General features: G+C 43.1%; 1 protein-coding gene across 1 annotated transcript in view; it reads right to left on the bottom strand.

Annotated features, from left to right (window-relative positions):
• Positions 1–16,147, bottom strand: part of LOC111665398 (Golgi apparatus protein 1) — a 28,754-nt gene extending 12,607 nt beyond the window's left edge. The window contains exons 1-7 of the mRNA XM_087177732.1: positions 15,796–16,147; positions 4,484–4,513; positions 3,436–3,522; positions 2,919–3,134; positions 879–1,082; positions 693–764; positions 77–263 (exon numbers count right to left, since the gene is read on the bottom strand). Of these exons, the coding sequence (XP_087033858.1) occupies positions 77–263; positions 693–764; positions 879–1,082; positions 2,919–3,134; positions 3,436–3,522; positions 4,484–4,513; positions 15,796–16,128 (1,129 nt within the window). The 5' untranslated portion in view covers positions 16,129–16,147. The remainder of the gene's footprint in view (positions 1–76; positions 264–692; positions 765–878; positions 1,083–2,918; positions 3,135–3,435; positions 3,523–4,483; positions 4,514–15,795) is intronic.
• Positions 16,148–17,449: the final 1,302 nt, after the last annotated feature.

The following is a 17,449-nucleotide window of genomic DNA, read 5'->3' as shown; positions in this document are numbered from 1 at the left end:
GGCCTCGGACCGTCAGACAAACAGCTGAGGACCGAATTAGCGGTCGGGCCTGAGAGTGACGGACGGGCTCGCTCACCTCGATGCACAGCAGACTCCAGACACAGCAGCAGGTAGGACAGGCGAGCTTCTCGGGCTCGGGGCATGTTGGTGTCCACGCTGCAGCGGTACTTCCTCAGGTCGGACTTGCAGGCTTTGGCCAGCGAGTAGCTCACCTTGTAGTCCTGAGCGATCAGCTTCTGCCTGGTGGTCAGCGCCTCGCGGCACTGAGGACACACAGCGTCACCACGGAGTTAGAGACCGTCAGATTCTATTGTTCACGGTGAGGCGTCGGGCCGCAGAACTAATTTAAACTTAAACTTTTACAAGCTGACCTTTGACGTTTTATAAAATTTCATCACTTAATTTTATCCTTATAGACAGTCGAGTGAAACTGTGTCATAATTAGGGGTGAAGGGTTAGCCTTGACCTTCGACCTTTGACCACCAAATTCTAATCAGTTCATCCTTGAGTCCAGGTGAATGTTTGTGCCCAAAACTACTTATACCACAACTTATAGAAACTACTTTTATAAAAACTATTTGTATCAGGACAAGAAGTTTTCAAAACCTTTCATCTGGAGATGCTCAAATCAATTTCCCACAATTCTCCAAACACACTTGAGAAGGAGTGATTGGTCTTTAAACAGCACTCACCCTCTCTGACATCGCCTCCTCAAACTTGTGATTGAAGAGACATTTGTAAACTCGTCCTTCCCCGGCCAGAGTCTGAAAAACCAGAACACACTTCTGTTACCAACATTTCATTTCTTGAAATACTTCAGATCAAACCATCACTATCAGAATTCTCTTGGTGGATACGAGTAGAAACCAGATCCTCACATTCTCACAGAAGCGCTCGCGGTCCTCGCGGCAGGAGAAGTAGAGGTAGCGGTCCAGGTGGAAGTCGTCAGAGGAGAGTTCGGCGACCCTCATGATGGCCTTCTTGCAGTCGTCCTTGATGGCGTGCGCCCCCGGCTGCTCCTCGGCCTCCCGCACCAAACCTTTCTCCAGACAGGCGATGACCTCGCCCTGAGAGTGGACGTCCTGCGCAGAGGACCACAGGTACAGGTAAGTCTCCAACAGTGAGTGAGGAGCAGGATGTATTTTAGGACTACAGCTTCTTCTGTTCATGTAACCCAGTTTATTTCTGACTCATTTTCCATTTCACAAGAACGGGACAGTTCATCAGCGGCAGACGGGTCGAGTTCCCGTCCTGCTCGGACACGCTTCAACACAAAAGTGACGTCTTTTCATTTAACATCCAAAACACTGATCAAAAAAAATCTTTAAAAACACAGACGTTAAACATTAAATCGACAGTTATTTTGATAATCATCTTTCAAGGCTGCAGCTTCGTAAACGTAAAGTCTTGCTGCTGTACTTTGTCTCATGAGACTGAACTAAATGTCTCACTCGTCTCGCAAACGGTGATTAGCTGCAGAACGAACAAACGCAAACTCCTCAGCGCTCGCCATTAAAGTGTCACTAATGCCACTAATAGTGAAATTACCCTCGCTCTGTGTTGTGTGTCAGTGGGAGGAGGCGGCAGGTCGGAGCCTGTGTTGACTCTGTATATGAACTCAGTCGGTCTAATCTCCGCCGCACAGAAAGCCACCGTGACAAATTCCTGATAATGAAACCAACTCCGCCCCTCCCCCGCCTGACAAATAAATAATTTGCTCTGAGTTCTAATTGTGCCGTCGTGATACCCCATAATAACCGCGTGTCGAACGGGCTTATGAGGTTCAGCTCGGCTCAGCGCACGGGAGAGAGGAGATGCATTCGCTCTGCTCGCCGACAAACCGCCGTCAAAAACTTCTCCCCTCTCACTCGAGCCGAGCCGAACTTCGAAAGCAGCGATCGACCGCGTTCGAGCAGCAGACGACATCTCGACCAACGGATCTGCATCCTGATAGCGTCCTACTAGACTCCCACATCTGCATCCATAACTGTCAACGCACATGTATCGTTGTTTACGATACGACAGATTAGAGCAGGAGCAACTGACGCAGGGAGGACACTGCAGGAGGTGCACTTCCGGGAGTCATTTCCTGTATCGGCGTCACGTGCCACGCCCCTTTAGGAGACCACCAGGTCTGAGTCTGTTCACTCCGACAGGGGAGGGGGGAAGGGGACGGGTCACCTTAACTGAATATTTTCAATCAGCGAATTTGTTTTTTTTTTTTTTAAAACAATGACGGAAAAATTTGGAGGCCGTCCGTCATTTTGACAGATACAGGTGAATCTCTGAAGCTATCCAGGTGCCGCCGCGGCCTTGCTACAGAAGAGCAGCTGTTAATGCTGTTTTAAAACTGAGCGTTTCTTTGCTTAATAATACAATTATTAATAATATTATTATGACTGTTTTTGGAGGGAAGCCGAGGATATTACTAAACTGATATGATCTTGTGCTGGGTCGATCAGATATCAAGCTAGCAGGTAAAAACAAGAGGGGAAAAAATAAATCAACCACAAGAGTATATCTACTGTATCTGGTGTTTTACTGTTCTGACACGAACAAGAAACCGCGAACACGCCAACGTAGGAGACAGGAAGTGTAGCTACACCCTTTCATACCGCAGGCGCCGCCTGTGGTGAGTCATCTTTGTTAAAGAGCATCTTTGGTCTGACATCATGACGCATTTCCTGCAACCTTTTTCATGTCTCCAGAAATCATGAACCACTCAACACTTCACCCGCTCATGGCAAAAATATTAAGGCGATAATTCTTCATTTCACCAAATAAAAACTCTCGAAAAAAATCACATGATCTATTAGAAACTATTTTTTTCTCACTCAAATATTGGAAACAAATCATAAGCAGGATTCAGTAGGAGCTATAATAGATTTAACAGGATGTAATTAAACCTCACGACTCACCTTCTCTCCCGTGCTGATGCTGCCGCAGCGCAGGGTGTTGATGTCGTCGCGGCACTTGTCCATGAAGCCGCAGATCAGCCGGTAGTCGCTGAAGACGATGGTGGTCATCTTGGTGATGTACTGGTTGCACTGGTAGTCGCTGATGTTGCTGCGGTGATCCACCAGGCAGGACACCAGGTAGCCCTTCCCCAGCTCCTCCGCCGCACATTCTTTAATCTGCGCGAGGAGCGAAGGCAGCGTCACGACTCCATACGACAGAGGTTTCATTTCAATCGTTTTTTGTTTGTTTGTTTTGTTTTCAGGGAAAGATTTCATTTCTAAATCTTGTTGTGTGCTGAGAGGAATCCAATCATTCCTACTGCAGCAGCTGTAGCAACAACAGATCAGGAAAACACGGACGATTCTTTGACTCAAATACAAACACTAACAAACACGTCTGAAAACACTGCAGCTGGTTTCATGTTTCTTTTTCACTTCCTGGAAGCTGAAATGAAAAGATCTGGTGTCAGTAACCGACCTCGGAGATGGTCGTCTTGCAGACCTCCACGGCTACGGACTCAAACTTCGGGTCGGTGGTCAGGTTCAGCTTGTAGTTCCACAGCAGCTGGAGGAGAGGATACATGAAACATCTGGATTACACAGATTTACTCCCAACTATCTGATAACTGTAATAACCTCAGTCCTGATGCTACGAGTGTCTCTCTGCGTTAGTGAGACTGAGACCAGGAAGATTTCATACCGTCAAAGATCCTAAATTATTTTAGTTTCCTATTTCTACTGTGGACCTCTTCTTCTTCTACTACTTCTTCTACTTCTTCTTCTTCTTCTTCTTCAGTTGATTAAAATAAAAAAACCCTTATTACATATTCTCTGATTCAATATGATAAAAGAATAAAACATGACAAGATCCCAGGGCAGTGAAAACATTTATAAAAACTGTACAACTTTTGTAAAACTGAACTGTCTTTCTATCATCGATTTTCATACTTCTTTTATTCGCCCTTATTTTATTGTACTAGTTTATTTTTTTATTCTAAAGCACGTTGAGCATCTCGTCCAGTTTCTGGAAAATCATCCGTTCCGTCACTTCACTTCTGCACAAACTGACTAAAGGTGAAAACTGAGCTTCATTTGGTTGAAAAGCGGATGTTTATATTTATATTCTTTTATACATCTTGGTTCCATAACCAACATCTCGACAGAAAGTTGTTTAAATGGTGTTAAAACAACAGCAGCATCGAAAACTTTTCAGCTGAATTTAATCTTGAGATACAGAGAGCTCAGGAGAAATATCAGCTGGGATTGTTTTGCCAAACTACTCTGAAAACTGAAATTGATACAGATGAAATCATGCCTTGTGGCTGAAAGCTCAAGAAAAAAGTTAGTAAGTGGACCTTGAATTGGAATCGTTTTACGATAAAAACGATTTAACCTGCAGTTCATCAAGTGGCTAATCCTCAGGAACCACACTGAACATACACCACATGGATTTATATATTATAGGATGACATGATGCATGCTGGGAAGTTGTGTTTCTGGGTGTGACACCAGGTGGAAATACTTACATGGTTGCATTCGGCGGCAATCTCAGTTTCCTGAAAGAGAAAGAAAGGAAAGGAGCAGTTAGAGATCTCTTGTGGTTTCCAGAGCTCCGTGTCTTCGAGGTTCGGCAACATGAGGTTGAATATGGCCACACGGCCCACAATCCATTGCGAGCTTGTCTGCGGTGTGATGGTGCGTTCAGGTGGTGGTCGTCGACTTTTTAAACCTCCGTCTAACATGTCGTCTGAGGAGGGGGTGTGGCCTGCTGGAGGACGCACCTTCACCAACGCAGCTTCTGGAGTTATTCTGATGCAGCCTCACGCTGACCTGAGGTGACCTGTCTGACGTTCCCCCCACCCCACCCCCACACCAGAGAAACACCCAAATCACTGCTGTACTCCTGGTGGAGGACGGACTGTGTGTCTTTGAAATAACAGCTCTGCAGATGGCTCAGGAGTTTCTGACCGTTCACCACATGGCAGCCACAGCATGAGCCGGGAATAGGCTCTGTTTGACTAAGTGTGTGTGTGTGTGTGTGTGTGTGTGTGTGTGTGTGTGTGCGTGTGTGTGTGTGTGTGTGTGTGTGTGTGTCCTATTTACAGTGTATTTTACACACAAGTGTCACAGTGCTCCTCACACAGACAGTAAACGCAGCGTGATGAGGCGCTGGTCGTACTGAGGAAGAGGAGGGAACAGACAGATGTTATAAACAGCACTGAGCTGACTCAGTGGTGAACAGGGGTGAAAGATAAATAAATAGATGTGACCTGGACTGACCCGTGACAGCTGACCCACCCACCACCCGAGCAGCAGAGCAGCCTCTGTGCTACTTCACTGGCTGACTCCTGCTTTTTGCTTCCTACAGTTTGGTTTAGAAACACTCGACTTTACTATTTGAATTTATAAGAAACAGAACAACACAGAGTCCAGCTCAGGTGTCACATTTTATCTGCAAGAATCACAGTTTCCATCATCATCTCCTTCACAGATTTTTTAACACGGACAAAGAACAGCTCAAATCTTCATCATGGTTTACCCATAAAATCTAAAATAAAAAATCCTGACCGCGACCTCAGCCAGAGTCCGGTCTGATCCAGGACCGTTTCAGCCGACTGCACCAGAGCTCACAGTAACACACGCCACGGCCGGTGAAAGTCTGATGCTTTCAAGTTCAATTTCACATCTTCTACTAACTCTAATTGAGATTCATCTTTTTTCTAAGATTCAAAACGGACTTTATTTCTATATTCTCAATTAGTTCCAGGATATTCTGAGCGCTTTCACTATGACGGGGCTTAATTAACTATAAAACTCATTTTTAAAATTAGCTCACAATCAGTGACTCCCCTTTTAAAATAAAGCCTCTGATGGCCGTTAGTATAATGGGGGATGTGGCTAAAGTCATTGGTCACACTATCGATGTAGATGAACATGTTCTACCGTTTTATTAGAGGAAGCTTTTACAGATTAAACACATTTGTACAGCAGTTCTTGACTAATACAGTAAATAAATTACTGAAAAATAAATCGATACTAATGTATGTGTGGCGTTTAGGGGACATTTTTAATTGAGAGTGTCTACCGATATTCTGCACGAGAGGCGTTTAGGGGACATTCGTAAATAGTGGTACCTAAATACCTAAAGTCTGCATGTGAGGCATTCTGGGAATAGCTATAAAATGTAGCATCTACCCATTGCCAGCATGGCATGTAAAACAAACCTGATTCTATATTTAGGTTTGTGCCACTGGGAGTTTTTGTTTGTTTGTTTCCATATTTACTGCCTCGATGTTTGTGCAGGCTCACGTCCGTAAAGTCAACACACCACAGTCGGTGAGTCAGTGTCGGCAACGAGTGTGGAAGGAAGGAAGGAAAGAGGAAGGAAAAATAAAGAGGAGACACTTTTCTTTTATTCTTTTGTGTTTCTGGAGCGACCCCCCCCCCCCCGGGGGAAAACCCCACCTCTGCACATGCTCAGTCCACCTCTGGACTGAACGGCCAAACATCACATCACACTGTTTGCAGACCACAAATGTGACTCATGTGGGCGTTTATCCAGCTCAGCCAGGGGACCTGAAGGTTTCAGAGAAGCCACAACTTCTCATCTATTCAATGCTACGTTTATTTTAAAAACCAAAATGATCAAACGACGATGACATGAGCCTGTTTCTGACCACACAGCAAAATACAAAATGCAACGTTATCCGGGGTCAATCAAGTCAAAGTCCGTCTCACTGACCAGCTGTTACGGCTGTAAACTAACAACGGGAGGAAATAAGACCAACACAGCTGACACACCCATTCACATACTCCAGCCTTTTGTTTGCAGGAGTTCCAGCTCCACACAGTCAACGTGGAAAAAAATCTCTCAAAACCTCTCTCTCAGTTAATAGCTGCAGCTATATTAAACTTAATCAGCTCTCCTCAATTCGTCTTGGGAAAAGCAGCGTGAGGCCGAGATGTGATAGGAAGCGAGTGAGAGAGAAAGTAACACATGAGGAAACAGGGAGAGGAGAGAGAGAGAGAGAGAGTCCAGAGGGAAGACAGCCATTTCCAACACCTCTGAGTCACGGAGCAGAGAGCGAGGTGTTAAGATTTAAAACAGCCTTCATCTTCATCAGTGCGTGTTGACAGAAATAATCAAGTCACCGAGTCCAAAGCTACAGGAAACCTCCAGAAGTAAATGTTATTTGACATGAAATTATTTGGAGGAGCTGACACGTTTTAAGAAGTGATGTCGAGCCTCAGATCCTCGGGCTGGGAGCTCCAGAGCTGAGGGGCCTCATCTTTAGGCCCGAGCCGGGACTGGGGGGGGGGGATAATCCGATATCGATTAATAAAATCCTGAGATTGATCACTTCGTATGTCTGTTAGTATTTTCTCTGGTCACGTGACGTCAGAGACAAAAACGCGGCTCCACTGAAGTCAGACGTACGGCTGCATTTTGGATTTAAAAATATGAAGACAGTGAAGAGCTCGTCAAAAGCAAATTCACGTGCGAGATGTGCAAGAAGAAGCCGAGAAGAAGAAGAAGAAATAGCTGTGTACGGTAGCCGGTGCACCAGGTTTATGTTACTTATCCTTCATTTCCTACCTATTGTTCTTATAGAGAAAGTGCTTTTTAATAATGCACCAGGTTAGAGGAACAATGTACAGCTTTAGCATCTGAGAATCACATTCATATCCAAGATAAATTTGTATTAGAACGGAAAAATCTGGAAGTGAATCGATCTGGAATCCAATCAGGACCTTGTGAATCGGAATTGAATCGATCCGTCGAACACCCGGCTCTATAGGGAAGCATTTCTAAAAGTGTCCGGTAACCGGTGAGGAGAGGCTGAAACAGGCGGCGGGACAAGAAGAAACATGGATGACCTTCTGGATATCAGGCCGAGATATTTACCCTTGGGTAACGGGCGCGCTGCTCGGTGCGTGGAGAGTCAGAGATATGGCATTTTACAGAGATAATAACCAGCACTGCTGTCATCCTCCCTCGCCATGACTCCCTTCTCCTTTTCAGGAGCTATGCTGCGTGAGTTCTACTACATTGTTTCTTGAATAACGATAAGCTCAGGGTCGCACAATCCAATGCAACAAGTTCTCATCATTCCCATCATGCCTCACAGATGAGCAGCTCCAGCAGAAGCAGAGAGCAGAGACACGGACAGTCAGCAGATCGTCCTCCTGCTGCCAAAGCAAGCGAGCGAGACACGCCACATTTTCAATCAGCCACTTATTGATTGATCACGGGCGACTGGATGCAGCACCATCAGCAAACACAAACCGTTTCACCTCTTTTCTTTGATTCGGGTGCGTCAGCTGACTCTCTACACACGCCGTCCACCCAGGAAACTGCTTTGTGTGCTTTTTTTTTTCCCTCTCTCCTTCCTACCAAACAGCCGGATAGGGCAGCGTTCAGGTCAGGTGTGCGACAGATGTGCACGCTTTCACCGCCACCGACGACACACAGAAAAGACTGAGAGGAGCTTGTGACGCCAATGTTTCATCAAACTGTGAAATCAAACAGAAGGAGCAGGAGAAAGCTTCAAAACAGGAAACACCAAATTAGCTGCACACACACACACACACACACACACACACGCGCCTCTTAATAAGATTACGGGTGTGTTTTTCTCAGGTTACCCACGTGTACCTGTGATAAAGTGATAAGCTGACCACACTCTGTGGATTCATGGGGAGTGGCTTGTTAGACCTCAAACAAATCAACCTCTGTTCGGCGTCAGCGCACAAAACAACAAAAGATCACGACCTTTCACGTGATTGTGGCTTCACTGTCACAGACAAATTTCCACCGTAGGAAAAAATAACATCATGTGAGTTTTGCTGAAGTTGCGGCGCGCTCCCGACATCTCGATCGTTGGGTGAACGGTGGTCGTCACAGCTTCTTAAGTCAGTTTCAATAAAAATCAAACATGTTTAATTTTATCGAAAGTTTTGAATCTTGGCTCATGCAGATAGTCACGTTCAATGGAGCTTTCTCCAGCGCCAAACAGGAAGTAGCAAACCGAGCTGATAGAGAGCGAGGACGCGCAAGAATGTAAGTCGTTTGGTGTGAGGCCGATAATAAACAGAGGGGGGGGGCGAGGGTAACTGGACACAAGGGAAATCATTTCAAAATAAAAACAGGAAATCATAAATAAAGTCCAAACGCAGCCTGTTAGAGTGTTGAGTTACTAACTTTAATATTATTATTAATAATAATTATGAGTCAAGTTTTTCTTCCTGTAAATTTCCACCAGGTGCATGATGGGAAATAATCTCATATGAATCTATGATAGATCTAGATAATGACCCCGTAAGAGCCCTGGTCTACAGTATGACAGGAGCTGCAATCATATTCTCCAGACATGAAGCATCATGTTTGTTTGGTACAACACCAGCAAAAATCACATCATCATTTCTAAATTGTTTTCAGTGAAAATAAAATGCAAAAACATTCATTCCAACTTAAAAAAAACAATAAAAAATGGTAATATCTGCCAAAATAATCACATCGTGCAGCCGTAGTGAAAACTAAAAACTCTTGACTCTTTAGATGTGAGAGGGTGACAGACTCCAGTCTTTAAAAAGTCTCCTCTCATAGTGTGTGGTCGACATTCGTCACACTGGACTGAAGAAACTCATATTTGTGTCTCTCTTGAGAAGCAGCTGAGCCCTCCGCCGGTGACGGCGGCGTTAAAACATCCAGCGCCGTAGCGGAGCTGCAGTTGGACGAGCACTTGAACAGGTTCGGATGAATGTCAACAAAAACCCTGAGAACTGTCACGCAAACACTGGATGCTCGGAGGGCACAAAAGGATGTTGCCCGGCAACCAGGAACTATTTTCCCTCTTCTTTTTGGCGCAGGACCAAAATAAATGTATCAAAACGAACTAAAAGCTTCGGTCTTTGTTCAGGATAATGCAAGACAAGCCTATAAAAGCAGCACTACACTCGTGGTGATTCAGCACCAAGAGATGCTGAAATGTCTCTATTGTTGCTTCACTATAAACACAGTGAATCTGAAAATAGTTTTTTCCGTTCCCTCCATCAGGACACAGCGATTCTGAGAGTGAAAACCTGCTCGGACACGCTCTTAAATATCAGGTGGTTTTTCTTTAATTGCTGGTGGAAGAAGAATTCAGATCCTGCTCTCACACTGTTTATCATAAGTGAAACCGGGTCATTGATGATGTGTGTTGTTTATGTGGACGCCGCTGACGACATGAGTTTAGGTACTTTTGTTCTGCAGCTGTTTTTCCTGTGAGTGAACGCTGCTGTTCCAACGAAGGAGAATCTGAAGGCGACAGCAGCGACGCTTTAGACAATAGTGTTCAAGGTCCTTTCCTGTTTCAACCTGACGCTGTCCCCGTGTGCAAAGCCACGGCCTCCGAGCTGAACCGGGGTTGGGCTGGTTTCACAAAGACAGACTGTGGCTGCGGCTTAGATACCACAAACAATCAGACTTCAGTTAGACCGAGTCTAAATTCATCTGCTGCACAAAACAGTTTAGTTCTTGACTTTCTTAAGCCAGACTGTGGTACAATGAATTCTGGGTAAATTAAGACTTTTGTCAGTACCAAACCACAAATTATGTTTTTTTTGTTGTTTTAGGTGTCATTGACTGTTTCTCCTCTGTGACACTCTGGGCCTTCAGTGCTGGTAAAAACAGGACTAAACAATCCCAATTGGCCAAGGGATGTAACAAGCTCTCTGATTGGTTGGAGAGCTAACCAATGTCACACCAGTGACACGGACCGCCTAAATGGAAAGGCTAAATGACTACGCTAATCGATTAGATAACAGGAGAAGCAGCTGGAAATTGAAGACTGAATCCAGGAATGTATTCCCAAATGCCTTTTCAAATAGTTTTTCACACTCTATTATTTATTCATGAATTAATTAATGTATTTATAAATGGTTTATTTAAAGAGAATTTTACACTGTTTTTGTAAATGCATTTTTAAAATCGTATTTATTGATGGATTAATCTTTTTAGTTTTAGCTAGGTGTTCCTAATAAACTGCCAGCTGATTGTATAGTGTATGTCTGACTACCATCATTATAGAACAACAATGCATCAGATAAAGACAGTGGCATAAACAGAACGACCTTTATATTTATTTGTTGTTAAAGAAAAGTAGAAAGAGCCCAAAGCTGTCATGTTCAACTGTATTGAAGTTCAGTAAATTAAGTTTCTAGATTTGCATCTTTGGCAGTAAAACACGACTCCTGGGTACCAGAGATACAGTGAGGACCAAAGCTCAGAGAGAGAGAGAGAGAGAGAGAGAGAGAGAGAGAGAGAGAGAGAGAGAGAGAGAGAGAGAGAGAGAGAGAGAGGATTTGGCAAAGAAGTACCACTGCCACTCCCTGTGTTGCTCAACAGGTACAACAAAGCAGCTGAATATACAACAACATGTCTATTTTTGAAAGACAATGTCCTGCAGCCGTAATGTGCTAATTAGCAATTATTTCAACTGTGTACAACGGGGGGGGGGCCACAAGCAGACACATGGAGGCTTCACGTATCCAAACCGGCCGGAGCCAAGTCTTCAATCTCCAGAGCCTCCTCCCTCCGGACCCTGAGGCTCTGCACCACGTACACAAAACCACAGCCACCAGCAGGACTGACGGCGGGCAGGCGGGCGGGCGGGCAGGCCGGAGACACACAAAAATGCTACGAGTCTAAAAGCAGCTACTAATCTCACCCTCGAACCAGAGAACAGAAGCGGCAGCAGCAGATTGCCAGCTGGGCGGCTCGGGGGCCTCCACGCTGGAGGCGGTCGAGCGCCACAGCAGAGCCGCTGGTGGGCGTCACACCCAAGATCTGCCTCCGCTGAGCTTCAACTGGAGTTTCATCCACTAACTACTATTGTCAACTAATAACGGCGTAGACCAACCAGTGGGCGCCGTTTTATCCATACGCTTCAAATATCGGCCAGGAAACAGCTGTTTGTGGCTGTTTGCATTAAAATGTGAAATCCAGTGTTTCGACTAGAGCTACAACTAAGTATTATTTTCATTATTAATCAATCTATTGATTGTATTACCATGGTTTAGTCTATAAAATATCAGAGGATGGTGAAGGTGGCGACCACAATCCCCAGATTAGGGCTGAAAGTAACAATTATTTTCAATATTATATAATTACCAATTAATTTGTCGATGTCAGAAAAAGGTGTAACACCTCCTTTATAATTCTCACAATAGAATCAAGTTCCTGGTTTTGTCTGAGCAACAGTCCAAAACCCAAAGACATTAATTTGACTATTTTAAGTTATTTTCATTACCATTACTTGGTCAATTGTAATTGTTCACAATTAATGCATTAATCATTTGGTTTATAAAAAATAAATAAAATTCAATCATTCAACAATCTCGTCAAGCACATATTCATGTTGTTACAAGTTTTTTGGGGCACAAAAGCCAAAAATTCTGAGTTCCCTTTAATATAAAGACGAAGAACAGCAGCGAAGTGTCACATTTCAAAAGTTGAAACCATTAAAAATTTTACCTATTGCAGCTCGACGTATATTACAAGGACAAGCAGTAAACCCTCACATGTGAAAAGTTAGAACGGGCAAATGTTCTGGCATTTATGCTTAAAAAAATAACTGAAAACAATGATTTCCTTATCAAAACAGCTGCCAGTTTTCTGTCGATTGACTAAACAGGTAATCAGGTCATTTCTGCTCCACGTCAGATACTAGTTTTATCCAAAACTCCACAATATTCCATTACAACAATATAAAAACTGAGAAAAGCAGCAAATCCTCACAAGAAACTTAACTAACCCTAACAATAGCTTCTATATTAATACTGTGAAAGTATCAAAGCCTCAGTCCACAGAGAAATGCACACAGCCTGTATTCAGAAACTGAGCCTTAAAACCAGCCGTCAGGACTTCTGGAACTTTGTGATGTCACAACAAAGCAGTCACCAAGCCCCGCCCACCTGGACCCACCATCCAAACCTTGCAGGATTTGGTTTCTCTGAGTGTTTTTACCTGAAATCTGCTTTATTTTTATTGGATCACAGAAAATAGTCAGCCAATCAGAAGAGAGGCTCAGAGCCTCCTCTCTTCTGATTGGCTCACAGACCTGTTGTTACTAGAGCTGCAGAGAGAAGCCTGAGAGAGGAGATGTGAAACTACACTGAGATGGTTTTGGTTCTTAAAACCACAAATATATCTTCTTATGGATCAACACTTCAAAATAAAACACAGAGGAAGGAAAAAAAATAAGGAGCTTTAAACTATCAGGATTCATTTTTTAATCATTAAGCTGTTTGTGAATTGAGTTTTTACGGACTCACTTCATACACTGCTTCTTCTTTAAAATAAATCTTTTCTTTAGCAGCTGTTGTCCTGCATTTTCTATACAAGGACACCGACACACACACTCAGTGTGTCAGGACGACTTTCACCACCAGAGAGGACGCTGTCTTGTGATTTTGAGTAAGCAGATAATGGGCACAAACCGAGGCTTGTCTTAGCTGCTGTAAGCTCCTGTTGTAGCGTATAGAGAGCTCTCAGTCTGCTGTAGTTCTGCTGCTGACAAGCAGCTAATGAGCTTAAAGAAGCGAGTGAGCGGTCAGCTGCCACAGTCCCGGGTTGATCTCTCAGGACGCACTTGAACGGGCCTAAAAAGGTCACAGAAAGCAACCAGAAGACCCGAAAATCACAAGTTCACAACACCAGCAAGTCTCTCTTTGTGAGGCTGAGTATGTGAAAGTAAGTGATGAGGAATCGTTGCCGTTTCTCACACTATTACCTTTGGACGGAGTTGGATCAAAACACATACAAATCAAGCAGCTGCTGGGAAGCTACTCGTTGCACATCAGGAAGAAAGTTCACAGTTGCCTCCCTGATTATTGTGCGTGCGAGTGTGAACACCTCCCTCCTACACCAAACTGCCAGCTCTTCAAGTCCAGCCGGGTTAAATTTAGTTAAGAAATGAGTGGCGCAGGTGCTAAACTACTGCTAAAGTAAACAGGAAATTAATCAATTAGTTGATCAAAAGCATTGTGTACAATAATGTCAAACATTTTTCGGATTTCCAATGTGACAATTTGCCACTTTATCCAGTCTGACATGTAGTAACCTGAATGTATTTGGGTTTTTTTGGTTTATTATGTTCATTTTTCAATGTTTTACAGAGCAAATAACTAATCAATTATCCTGAAAAATAATCAGCAGATTAATTGATGATGAAGATGTTTCATAGTAGCTAATTTACAAAAACAAAATTGCCACATCCTGCTGGTTACGACTTGATTTGCTGCTTTTCTTTGTTTTATATCGTTGAAATATCTTGATTATCCTCAGCTTTTAGACAGCTGGTCAGACAAACGAGACATTTGAAGACATCACCTCACGCTCTCTGTGGACATCTCTCTATTTTTTGTGACAATAAATTGACTAAATTATTAGTTGGTAAGTGAAAGTAATTGTTAGTTGCAGCCTAACACTGACTGCTGCTTCTGCAACCAAATAACGCCTGAATTTAATCAGTTTCATTAACTGCATCTTCACTTATTTAAGTTGTTTTACATCTTTGTAATGCAAGTAACGCTTGGACAGTCTGCATATTGATTTACACAAGGTTTGGTATTGGAAAAAATCCAGACACATTACTGGCAATGGTGCCAACAAAAGGGAGGAGTTGTATCTTTTATCTTTTTCTGGCAATGTTTTGCCTAAACATGTCAGGGCAACATTCACTAACCCACAACCACAGGTACTACTACACTCACTGCACTACCAGACCTGGTGTTGCCTCGGGCCACTGACATTATTCCCATGGGAGAAAAAAAAAAAAGGAGACTCTGCAGACAAAATGGGTTTAAACTGCTGTCTGCCTCATGTTAACGTTAGCTACACAACAACTTCTACACCAGCCATCAGTAACAAGTTCTGTTAACTGGCTATAATCAGTGACAAGTCATTGCAGTTTATTCCTGTGTAACGTTATGTTATCATCTTAAATGAAACGGTGTAATTACTGGGATTACACACAAAGCCAAGCATCAACCAGCAAAGGGCTCGGTAACGGTTATCTGAGCTAACATCTCGGTCAGGCTAAGACTGCTAGCCGAGTAACGGCTAATATAGTTAGCTGCCTTCAGGTTAACTAGCCTGGTTAACAGAGTTAACCGGTTACTAGTATGTCTAAAACGTCTTCTGTTGAATCGTTGCCCTGGTGTGTCACGCCTGCAGGTTGGCGGTTTGTGTGAACCAGTTTTAACATTTAGCCGCTAGCTTGTCCAGATGCGCGTCGCTTTATGAGCGTCTGCGAACTGCCCTGTTCATTTACCACTTCCTCGCGTTTTAACGCACAGTGAAAAAACTGACAACAACCCGAGCAAGATTTAGAGTTAATCTACAACAGATATGTCTTCTGGTGAATTCGGCTTATAAGTGTTTTGCAGGGAAGGCTTTATTTCAGTGTGAGCCAGTTGTTTTGCTGTTGGTCAATGCTACGCTGCTTCAAATCGCTGAGACGTTAAAGACAAGAAATATGAGGCGACGCGATTCAAAAACTTACAAGTCGTAAAGAAGGAAAGCGCCATTTGTAGCATTAGATTATGCCGAACTGAAGAGTGGACCCTGGCAACTCTTGAGTATGTGTTCAGTGTTGTTCTCCAATCCATGCCATACTGACTATGATATCATAAGTCATAAATTGCCAACTTTTTGACCGACATTTGGCGTGACGTCCTCTCAATACCAGGGCTAGCGACTGGCTAACGCTGGCAGCTAACGTTAGCGGATTCGTTCAGCAGTCACACCCTGCTTCTTTCTCTGCAACAACAAGAGCCCGTCCCTCCAACTTACCTCTTTCTTGTCCTGGAGACACTCCAACACCGCCAAGTTATTGTTCCAGGAATGTTTGGGGCAAAGCCGGGTCAGGTCCTCCCTGCACACCGCCTCCTCTGCCAACTTCCAGCCGGCAGAGCGCCTCCGAGGAAGCGAGGCCCCAGCGCCCAGGTTCCTCTCAGCGGCTCCCGGGTTCACCGCAGCCGGCCCCGGACCTCCGGCTGGGTTCGGCAGGTTATCGGCATTACCAGCAAGTCTGGCGACGGCATTGTTATCTCCTCGAAGTGGATGCACAGACGACAAGATGCACATCAAAAGCAGGGGCAGAGGAACACGTATACAGTCCGCCATCTTCACAGAGCCAGTCAGCCTGCTGCTGCATTCAGGAGCTGTCGGAAATATGGGAACTAGGAGTAAAGTTGCAGAAGGATCCCCCCCCCCCCTTTCTTTCTAGATGGCATTGGACAGCTCATGAATAATTCACGAGTGCGTATGGGTTCATGCTCTGAGTCATCCAATCACACAACCACCATGGAAACGTGTTCTCCCGGCATTTCTTATTATTCTAAAAGCAAACAAATACATAAAAGAAAACAATGGAACTCCATGGCTCAGAGGAATAAAGTATATATCAGACTCTGGATATTCATAAATTATTGATAGCAGTGTCAGATGCAGGTGATGATTATTTATATTATCAAGTATTCTGCAGATTAGGTTCTAAATTAATGTTTTACTGTATAAAATGTAGAAAAAAAAGCTCAGAGTTCAACTAAAAAACAGAGAATATTTTACCTTTTTGCTTGAAAAATGACTGAAACGACTCACGTCATTGATCAAAATTGTTTTTTCTAACCAACAGTCCAAAAATCCTGATAATTCAGTTTAAAATGATATAAAACAGAGAAAAGTTTAATTTTATGTTGATTAATCACTAAAGAAAAGCTCATACTATATTTATGCCAGCGGTGGGGAAATGATAGAACAAGGAAATGGTTATTTTGTTGTGGTAAAATACTTCAGTGTTAACATGTGACATCCCACTGGTTTGCAGCAAAAATATATAATAAATAAACTTTTTCTATTTTAAATTTTGCTGCAAAACGTTTCCTTAAACTCAGTTTTATTTTATAGATGTGTTTCTGACCATAAACATCTGCCACTACTGGGAAATAAAGGTAGGCATTGACGAGCTTACCTTGAAAGCAGCATCCAGTGGGTTTGTGCATTTGATAGAAATATGTTTCTAGATTGAACCATCCCATGATGACTGATCTGTACTGAGTGTAATCAAATATCTGCTCATACAGTCATTAACATTTACTTGAAAACAGAACTCATCTAAAAACAGGTCAGTTTATACAAATCCATGAGTAAAGAAGTCGTAGCACCATAGAAATTAACCATAAAATATTTATTTTTGTACACACACCAATAAAATGGAAGTGTTATTTATTCTTCTAGATGACAACCTTTGTTTTTTTATTTTTAATGTTTTATTGTACAAATGTATGATAGACTTTTACAGTGTTTAATGATACTCAATTTAGAATTCAACCTTTTTTAAACAATTCTTATAGTTACTTTAAAATGTAAGAAAAAAACTATGTAAATATAAAAAAGATAAAATAAAACTTTACAAAATTTCCTTATTGCCTTTAAATTAATTTCA

This window comes from Seriola lalandi, unplaced genomic scaffold (genome assembly GCF_002814215.2).
Source record: "Seriola lalandi dorsalis isolate HSWRI2012SDOR001 ecotype SW California unplaced genomic scaffold, Sedor1 jcf7180002054638, whole genome shotgun sequence".
NCBI classification, from domain to species: Eukaryota; Metazoa; Chordata; class Actinopteri; order Carangiformes; family Carangidae; genus Seriola; species Seriola lalandi.
The sequence above is the reverse complement of the archived record's forward strand: the minus strand, read 5'-3'. Positions and strand labels throughout refer to the sequence as shown.